Source organism: Atractosteus spatula, chromosome 23, assembly GCF_055471065.1.
Source record: "Atractosteus spatula isolate fAtrSpa1 chromosome 23, fAtrSpa1.hap1, whole genome shotgun sequence".
NCBI classification, from domain to species: Eukaryota; Metazoa; Chordata; class Actinopteri; order Semionotiformes; family Lepisosteidae; genus Atractosteus; species Atractosteus spatula.
Window position 1 is genome coordinate 13,452,598 of NC_142728.1, and position 10,649 is coordinate 13,463,246.

Sequence of the window (10,649 nt, forward strand, 5' to 3'; positions counted from 1 at the left end):
CTGGAATTGGAGATAATTATTCCTAGACTTGCTTGGCTGACTATAACTTTCTTAACCAACTCCCATCTGTAACGTCAAGTGATTCTTGCAATTACACCGTTTCAGAAAGTCCGTCACTCCAGCAGGGGGGCTCGGCTCACCTGGTCTCAGCATTAACGAACTGGATGTGAAAACGGATCCCCTCAGGGCTGGAGAGGGCCGAAAGAGAGAGTTGACTCACCCCGCCAGCAATGGAGAGATGCTACTGAACGGAAGCTGAAAAAAGGAAGAAAAAAAAACCCAACAACATTGCTTGTGACATCTCACAGCAAGCATTTATAATACTGCTTTTTATACTCGTTAGTTTTTTTTTTTAATTGGGTCATCAAAGATTCCTGTGGACCTTTTGATACTATTAAAGAAACCCTTTCGTTTGCATTTTTTTTAACTTTGTCAAATTGACATGTTCATTTTCCAACATCTTAGGAATTTGGACATAACTTAATGCTTAAAAGCAGCATTATAATAGCCTGGTGCAAGAAGCAAAAGCCATTTATAATACAGAATGGCTTTTTATTTTTTTTTCATTTCAGACAACTCGGTTTTTAAACTAGCAGGACCCTGCAACAATGCATCTAGTGAAACACTGTTTCTTTTCTCCTGATGTCCATTTCTGACTTTTCATTCGTATGGTAATGTAGTACTTTCTGTACAGTCTCTGGTTTTTTAAGTGACAGTTGCACATTTCATGAATGTTCCCTTGGTTTCACTGCTAATGGTGAGAAATTCACATTTTAATTTATGATTCCAAATAGCCACTGTTCTGCAGTATGCTTCTAAAGCAGTAGAACTGGTGGAAAAAATGCACTTTTATATGTACTTCACAAGGCAGAGAGCACAGTTTTGTGGAGATTTACAGCGCTGTAAAATTCACAATATTTACAGGAGGAAAAACTCATACTTCTGCCATTATATATATGCTGTGTTACTTCACAAATATAATGTAAAATACACTGCAGGTTTCTGATCTCAGTAGTACACCCTTTTAACTTGGTAATGTTGCCTTGATAGTAAGAAAATGTTTGAATTACAGGCATACCATGATCCAATTCAGAAAATATTTAAATTACTGCTTAGCATAGTGACAAATATATTAAAATTCCTTAATTACCTTTTTGGAGTAACCTTGTTCGTGCTACGTTATTTAAGCATACAGCAGGTAGCAGCGCTAAACAGAAATGAAATCTGGCAGCTAGTGGCAGAATTTGATTTGTATGACTAGTTACTGTATTTACAGCAAGTGAAATATTTGCAGGGTTGCAGATTGCATGAAAAACTATTTAAAAGAAAGATTAGAATGATGAATGAACAGCTGTTTTTATCTTGCAGCTGGCATTGCAGTCTAGGTTTTAATTTATTTCACATTTTTAATCTTAAAATGTCTACATTTGTAAAATGTCATAGCTTGGGAATCTAAAAGGATGAAAAAATGACAAATGCTACACATAAAACCACTAATGCCACAAATAGTTATCTGAAACTTGAAAATCTGTGGGTGTTGTATTTTTTCAGGACACAGACTACTCACTGGTAAACTACAAGCATGCCTCAATCACCTTTGATACCACTGATGAATTACACATGGAAGCAAATTAATGGGGACATGCAGCCCTGTGTTGAGGGACAGTCCTTTTTGCTGGACCTGAGTGCCCTGCATCAAACGCCAGAGAGAAATGAGTGTGAATCAATGAAATAATATGATTTAGTATGGCAAAATACAGTAAATTAAGTGCAGTGAAAAGGGGAATCCAGTATATATCCATTTAAAATGCCAGGTATCAAAGAATTACACTGGGATGCACAACTTCATTAGCAGCATCAGTTCAAATGTCTAAGAGAAACTGGTTTCCGGTTCAAGAGGCTTATTAGGGTGCTGAATGTTATGCGGTTTAGCCATTCCCTTGAAAACGAGACATTTTACATTTTGAAGATTAGAACAAGTTGTCTTTCCTAAATTTCTGCTGAACAAAAACCCGCTGAAAAAATTCTTGGTTTTTAAAATCGGGCGGTATTTGAGACCGTTGCTCATGAAACCACTAGATGATGTCTGGCAGTGCAGGGTGTGAAATTGACCTGTATCCTTTTTTTGAGTCAAGGGTGTTTTTTTTTTTTTTAATCAGTCCCAGATCCAGGAAATACATTCGCAGGCATTGCACACATTATTGACTTTTTTTCATCCTTATAGATCAGAATGGCATCACTATCACAAGTCTTCATTCGGGTCATTTGTATTTTAATTTGTTCTTTTGATTTTACAAATTTTACAGGTTTTAAAACATTTTATGATAACTTCTGTGAAGTTGTATGTTATATTTTGTACTGGGATTTTTTGTTTTTCATTTTCTGATTATTTAAAATGTCACCCATTCATCTGTCAGCAGTTTTTGTGTTTTGTTTTTTTTTGCAAGGGTTGTCCTGCTAGTTAAAAGATAGTGACACGAAAAACAAGATCATGATTATGGTCATCGAAGTTGGTGAATTCTACACAGACCACAAAAAAGTTATTGTACTAAGGTTTTGTGCACTTAATTCTTGGTTAGGTATTTTCTCCTGAGGGCACTAGTATTCATCGTGAAGAGAAATGGAATTGCGCATTGCTGCATTCAGCAGTAAAACAGGCAACTTTCCTATTCATAATAGGATTTTATATTATAGGTTTATAACGAAATGAACAACTGTGATGTCTGGGCATCAGCTTGATAAATCTTATAAGTTTTACGCGTTTTTGATTTTTTTTTCTGAATAGCAGGCGTAAACTGACTGTATGTTTGTTTTTTCACAAACGTTTAGCAGGATTTTAAGCCTGTTAAATTGTTTTTCTTCAGTGTCTTCCATCAATCAGTGCTTTATTCTGGTGTTCAGGCCTGTGTGGTAGTGCTAGAAATTGCCTACTTGTTGGCAAGAGAGATGCCACACTCTAAATCTATTTTTTTAACCAGCCTTTCTGCATAGCTATAAATGTTAAAAATGTTATGCTGTTGTTGGCCTTACCGTTGCATTCAATTGTACTATTAATATTTCTTACACAAGCAGTACTCTTGTTCTTCTGTATGTATGTTCATATGGTAGGGACTGAATAGCTCTCACCTTTTTTCCTGTAAGATTTAGTTTGGAGGAATACTGTAATTGGCATGCATTTGTGTACCAGTGAGTGAATGTACAAGTAAAACGGAGACTACTGTCTGTGGAACAACGTTAGGGTGAGAACAAGAATGAAAGATTTTTATATCAAAGTTTATACGGTGGGTGTGTGTACGCAGTGCAGTTCGGACAAATTGAGTGTGCGTGTTTTTGTTTTCTGCAGCTGAATGGCGTGATTAAGTAGTCACAGAGGCTTTGAGATTTGTCAAGTTGAATACCCAGGCACTTGAATTGTAGGCTTTCTGTTGTTTGCTTTCTTAATAACAGAAGGGGCGAGGGGTAGAAATGCTGTCTCTACAGCCCTCAGGGAAGAACCATCCTCTTTGTGTTGCAAAACTACTGATGGCATCTTCAGAACCTACTGAGGGTGAACGCATATTACATGAATTAATCTTGTGTATGTATCTTTTTACTTTGTAATTAGTGCAGGGAGGGTTGTTTTTTTTGTTACTTCTTTTTTTTTTTAAAAAAATGTTGTCGTGCTGTTCTGGAGAGGGATTTGGGATCAGTTGCTTCTACATCGAGTTCTGTCGAAAGAGAGGACGCCTTGGATCGGTGATGCCAACGCTCGGATCGTTTCCTCGCCCAGACTTACCGCGCGTTACCTGGCTGGGGGTTGTTTTGTTTTTGTTTTAGTAAGGATCGTGCATCGGAGTTGGCAACTCCTTCGTTAACTGCCTGGGGTAGCCGCTCGAGAGGACGAGTGAACGAGTACAGGGAATCTCCTCTTTCTTTAATGGAATCAAGTGCAGTACTGCCTGTACAAATTAAATTGCGCACATCCCACCAGCCCATCCAGTAAAGACCTCAATTTATCTCAGGCATGGACATGCATGCGGTTCTTTAGCTGGGCAAATAAGTACATTATACTGTAGTTGTGATACAACACATGTGGCTTTTATTTGTACTGCACATGCCCACTGTATAGCCACCTGAATTATTGTGGTTAGCTTTGCAGCATTTGCTGTCTGCATTTCTACGGTTTTATTGCATATTATTTTCCCTGGAAACAAAAGAAGTCTTCTTTTTGTATCGTTTGAATTTTAAAAATTTGCTTAGCTGGAAAACGTCAAGGGTGGGGGTGGGGGGGAGGGAGGGGTTGAGAGGCCTGTTTGTCAATTGTACAACCGATTGTGGAGCTGACTTGTGAATATTTTTACGTCTGTATTAGACATTTTCTTTGCAAATCTATTGTTCGATTGAATTGTAAATGAAATAAAAGATGGTACACATCCGTCATGTATAAAGCTGGCACCATCGTAAGATGGATTTAATGCTCATTTTTATGACATAATCAGCTATATTTAAATATAGATATATATAGATATATAATTTAAAATAAAATCTTTAAATGAATGGGGGAAGATATCTATAGGAATAATTTCTATTCCATTTGTTTATTTTGACCTACAGAATTGTAATGGTTTCCCTTTTGTTTGGGGGATCTGAGAGGCCAGGCTCTCCAGCCTGCATTGGCGTGTGTTTTTTTTAAGAGATGTGGAATAGCAAAGAATCAATTCTTTGTGTTTAATGTTTGCTGTCGCACTGAAGTGTTGAACTGTTAGCTTGGCCTATTCACCAGTGTAGAACAACCTGGATGTGGGGATTTTAACGATGACTGATGGGAGTTTGCAGTACCTGAAATGTATTTGCATGCTTAAAATAAAACTTGTCCACTGAACGTTTGACTTGGAGTGTTTTCCTTAACCTTTGAGCCCAGGATTAAGGGTGATACAGTGCTAGATGCTGTAGCTCATTACGGATGAGGCCGTTATTTAGCATTGCATGAACTAAGCACAGCTTGCCACAAAACTGCCCTTTTCATTGCTGTGTTACTGTTAAACATGCTGACTAAAACTAACCCATCTTTCTTTCAAGATGGGGATAAGCTATGTGTGCTTATTAAGTAAAGTGGTGCTTTTGCCATTGCAGTAGTTAGGAGGATACCTTTGAGTTCAGTTGGCAAAAAGCCTGAATTAACCAGTTTGCAAAAGCCCGTTTTTTCTTCGCTTTTTAACCTGGGTGGCAAAAATGACTTTAAAGTCTAACTTCTAAAAGCTTTTGTATGAGATGTTGCCATCTGGTGGTGATATTTGGCGTTTTTTGTTACTGTTGGACGTACATATTTAATAACTGAGAAGCATGTGCTGTAACATCTCACCTGCTTTGAGTGTATAGTGTTATAAATAATCTGTGCATATATTCCATCCAGAGGTTTAGAATTATCAAAGTTTAGGCATGTGAATTGGGTTATTGCAATCCAAGCTATCGTACGTTCTGTAGAAATACAGGCACTGAATTAATCTCCATTTACTCATCTGATAATAACCTTCCAAAACTTTTGCATTCTAATGGAAATGCAAGTCAAATGGAAACCATTTTTTTCAAGAGCAGTTAAAAAAAAAAAGAGCTCAGTCACTGTTCGTTATTGACCCCCTCCTGCAATGAGACGTCGGGAGCGCTTGCTGGCTGTAATGAACAAGCCTCTGTGAAAAACTCTCATCTGTGGCTGTAGCAGGTGTTTTTTCAATAACCTACATCCATGTGTGTGAGTGCAGTGATAGAATGTTTGGCTGGAATAAGTCCTATTATTCAGAAACTTTCCTAACTTCTTCAGATACATAGCCATCAGCCACGTCACCCTGCAACTCACAACTGGCAGCCCTGCTGGAGCTCAGCAGGCGTGAGCCTGGTCAGTACCTGGACGGGAGACCTCCTGGGAAAAACTAAGGCTGCTGGTGGAAGAGGTGTTAGAGGGGCCAGCAGGGGGCGCTCACCCTGCAGTCTATGTGAGTCTTAATGCCCCAGTATAGTGACGGGGACACTATGCTGTAAAAAGGTGCTGTCCTTCAGATGAGACGTAAAACCGAGGTCCTGACTCTCTGTGGTCATTAAAAATCCCAGGCTGTTTCTCGAAAAGAGGGGGTTACCCCAGCATCTTGGCAAAAATTTCCCATTGGCCTTTACCAATCATGGCCTCCTAATAATCCCCCTCTCTGTTCTCTTCCCCACTGAGAGCTGGTGTGTGGGGGAGTGTACTGGCGCACTCTGGCTGCCGTCGCATCATCCAGGTGGGGCTGCACACTGGTGGTGGTGGAGGGGAGCCCCCATTTCCTGTAAAGCGCTTTGAGTGGAGTGTCCAGAAAAGTGCTATATAAGTGTAAGGAATTATTGTTATTAATTAACCAGGGAAGTTTAAAACCTAAGGTTTGTCACTCGTTTAATACCAGTCATAAGAAATGAAAATGAAAGACTACCGACCATTAGATTCTCAGAAGATAATCACTTTGGTGTATTGCCAAGAGGAGTTTATCAGGAATTGATTTCAAACCATCTAATTCCCCATCGTGATTTATATCGCCTGACAGCCTGGAAAGCTCTTGGCCATACTTTGACTTTCTTTTTTAAAACGGGTTCCTGTCTGATTTACGGAAGAAAAGTCGAATTCTTAAAAATACCATGTAGGAAATGGGCAGATTTGCAAACCCCAAATTTGCAGTGATCTGAAGTCAGAATGGGGATATGTACAGACTTCACCTTTGCCCGAAGCAGACTTCCTGTACATACTCTTAACCTCTTCAAATACTGGAACATTTGCATTTCTGACAAGATTCTCAGCATAAAGTCCACTTCTCTCCCGGATTTCACTGATAATGACTGCAGAATTTGTGCACCAAACGCAAGTGCCTGTGTGGAGTGTCTGTATTTACTCCTGCACAGTCAGCAAAGGAACCACTTCAAGGCAGATTTAAGAATGTGAGTCTAATAAGGATATAGACACAAATACAAGTGACAAAAAACTCAAAAACCTCTTCCAGGGATGTTTTCCCTTCCGTATATAAAGCGAATTATCTCAGTGCAGATCAAAGCAGAATTCCAGGCATTAGAAAAGTCAGTTTATGTAGGAATTAAATTCATTTATACTGTAGGTAATGTGGTAGTGCAAACCACGCACATTCAGGAATTAATTTGGCCTAGAAACCTACTCAAGAACTTTTAATGGGCAAACACATTTGAATACACCCACTTTAAGGGGGGTATAACTGAGATCATTTGTCAGTAAGGTATTTACTGTTTGTTTTTGATCTTATACCCTGGGATCAAAAGAAATTTTGCCTTCGATTTTGTGGTATTTTGCATTGCCAGAAAAACGCATTGAGCTAGAGTCAGTCTACGTCCTTCACAAACAGCTAACTGTTCACACTAGTCTTTGATAACACCCATGTTTTGATTGCTCTAAAATGATTAAAGAAAGGCAACATCTACTCACCTCTCATAGTTCAGGGTCTTAGTGTAGTCTGTCCCAGCCAGCACTGGGTGCAAGGTAGGGTTATTCGCAACTTGTATGGTCACTTGCTTTGTTGAGAGCGCCTTGGGGCAACCTTGTTGTGAAAGGCACTATATAAAAATGAATTGAATTGAATTGAATGGGGTACAACTGGGACAGGACGCCAGTCTGTTGCAGAACAGAGGCACAAAAACAAATACAAACACACACACACTCACACCAGGGCCAATTTTTACAGGAGCCAATTAACCTACCAGTGTGTCTTTGGACTGAGGGAGAAAACTCATGTGAACACAGGGAGAGCATACAAACTGATCACTGAACTGCCACCAGAAAAGAGACAATGTTGCATATATTATTGACTGTTTTTTTAATGGCACCATAAGAGATGGACAATCAGACACTGTGTGATTAACTTGGCCTTGTGTCTTGACAATCAGACACTGTGTGATTCATTTATAGTCCAGACTTAACGGCATTACAGTTCTTTGATTGAATGGACAAACACACCATAAAGGTTCCTTGGTTTGCTAGGTCTGGGCTGCTAAGACAGGAGCTGCCGGATAAGAAACTCACGCAAAGACATGCATTCAGTCATGCTTGTGTTTGTAACTGCCTTACAAACACAAATAAAGGCATCTCAGTCACTGGCTTGCTGACTGATTTCAAAATCTCCCCCATCTATTTCTTGAAGAATGCGAAGCATCAGAATGCATGCAAGCAAAGAAGAAATACCAGAACATAAAAAAATCAACAGAATTCAGACTTTAAGGGACACGTTAATGACATCTGAGGTGAGACAACTTGTGAGCAGTAGATAACTAGGGTTTAGATTGAAGATCGACCTTGGCCTTTGCCTCACTTTACCAAGAACACTGGGGTCACTATCTCTCCTTCTGACTTCTACTGGAGGACTGGAGCACAGAACATGTCCCACACGGACCATGCAGAAACGAGGAGAAAAGTGATCTGCTTTTAAATCAACACACATAGACAGGTGACATTTAATCATAGTGCTGCTCTGTGAAGTTCTGGGTATTGTACTTGCACAATCACTACAGTTACCAGGTGATTTCTCACACCAGTTCTTGTTAAATGGAGACTGGGTCTTTCTTTACACTTATTCTTGCTGGTCTGGCAGGTTGCTGGGTATAAGAAAAAACAGGATCTTATGTTTCCTGTAAAGAGTTTTGTATTTTTTTTAAATTTTCAATAAGAAAATGAGAAAAGCATAATTCAATATTACCCCCAAGTTACACCTTCCAAGTTTTCAACCAAAATACCTCCAGCCAGCACTCAGATAGCTAGGATAGGGGCGCTGTGCAGAGTTTGAGCTCCAAGCAGCTGCTGTCCATCTGCTGGCTCATGAATATCTGTGTAAGTGATCTCATTATAGGACATGATCTTGTGGTAAAAATCCAGTGGCTTCCAATACAGTACCACCATGTTTTTACCTGCCGGGAGCGCAGCTAGTCGAATTTGTCAGATGCCAAGATCTGAGTCATCAAAGATCACAGTAAGAAACGCAAAGAATTTACTTGTTTAGAATACAAAGAAACCAACGATGCTCCTGTTTAGAAGACAAAGATGAAGAAACCAAAACGTAACTGCAGTGATACGCTCCCAAAACATGTAAAAAGAGCAGAGGTAGGGGGTGTCCTGAGTGGCTCACCTGCTGAAGTCACTTGCTTGAGCCTGGGTTCGAGTCTGGGTCATGTTTTTACCTCGAGTGTGTGGTGGGCTCAGTTGGCTACAGCTCTATGAGCGCCTGTAGGTGTCATCGAGGAAAACGTCTCTGCTCTTCACACCATCCGCTGTCGCAATTAAGCCCAGTCTCCCCCCTGCAGTACAGACCACTAGGCTTAAGAACAGCTTGTATCCCACTGCAGTACACATCCTCAACAGCTAACTGTAGTGCTTTAATACACATCTCCACTACGCACTGTTTGCATGGTCTACCAGGTTTTGTTTTCACTGCTACATATTTATTGCTACTGGTTGTTATTATTTATCATGTTTGTAATATACTTTCCACATTGTGTGGTGCTGTCTGCTGTACTGTGTACATCCCGAGAGATCGGCACAAATCAGAATTGCAATGTTCAGTACATCTGTACTTCACCTTTCTCCCCCATGTGTGGTCTAGGGGGTTTGTCGCTGCTGGCTGGGGGAATAATACAAACAGTGGGCGATCAGAAATTTTACAGATCGATAGAGATGCAGGGCTGCAAAATAAAACCCTAAAACCCTAAAATTTTCAAGACTTCGGTCGTCTTTTGGTTAAGTGGAGAGATCACTTTATTGGCCAGATACAACTCCTTGCATGAGGAATTTGTCTTTTCGCAGACCCCAGCTTGCTCTCCATGAGACACACAGGCACACTGATGGGGAGAGAGAAGCTGGGGGTCAGAGCGCAGGGTCAGCCATTTATACGGCACTCCTGGAGCAGCTGGGGTTAAGGGCCTTGCTCAGGGGCCCAAAGGAGTAGGAATCCTCTGCTGGCTGCAGGATTTGAACTGGCAACCTTCCAGCCACAGGTGCAGATCTGAGCCACAGAGCCACTGCACCCTAAGTGCAGTCATAACCAGCATAACTCCTTCAAAGAGGGTACATATTGCCTTGTGTAATATAATTCAAAATCATTAGTGACTATTTTTCCAAACTGCATAGTCCCAACATTTAAACCCAACCCAGAATATTGCTTTCAACTCTGCTGTTTGCAAATATTGTGCAATGTTATGACTATGTATCTAGCTGTTATGTCATTTGGAAAAATATTTTATGAATGCTCTGTGTGTGTAGCCTCTATCACGGCCGACTAGATAAAAGTGCGCTTAAATAAATCATGACCATGACTCCTAAGAGTCTGCCACTTGACTCTAAACTGGAGCTTGGTAAGATGTGACAACTCTCAGGGTTCAGTAGATAATCAGTACACACGCCACCCATTAGTTCATTATTAAAATAACATATTTAGTAAAGAGAAACACATTCCACAGATGCATTCCAGACAATTCTGAGTGGCGTTGAGTTCCCTGTATCTGCTACTCTGCCTAAAGAGCAATCTATCCCATTCTTAATTGCCTCATGGCATGACCAATGTGACAGGACACTGATAATAAAGTTCTGCCAAAATCTCCTGAAGGTTAACTAGATTGGTACTGTTTTAGACCATAAATGT

The 10,649-nt window shown here is 40.1% G+C and overlaps 1 protein-coding gene across 3 annotated transcripts in view; it reads left to right on the forward strand.

Moving 5' to 3' along the window:
- rc3h2 (ring finger and CCCH-type domains 2) overlaps positions 1-4,861 on the forward strand; it is a 42,223-nt gene extending 37,362 nt beyond the window's left edge. The window contains exon 19 of one of the 3 annotated variants that reach the window (XR_016094746.1): positions 106-289. Coding sequence is in view for 2 of the 3 variants with exons in the window: in XM_088940363.1 (XP_088796489.1) it covers positions 106-259 (154 nt within the window). In the remaining variant the exon portion in view is untranslated. Of the gene's footprint in view, positions 1-105 lie in introns of all 3 variants that reach the window. The other 2 variants (XM_088940363.1, XM_088940364.1) reach the window with 2 other exon arrangements.
- The last annotated feature ends 5,788 nt before the right edge of the window (positions 4,862-10,649 follow it).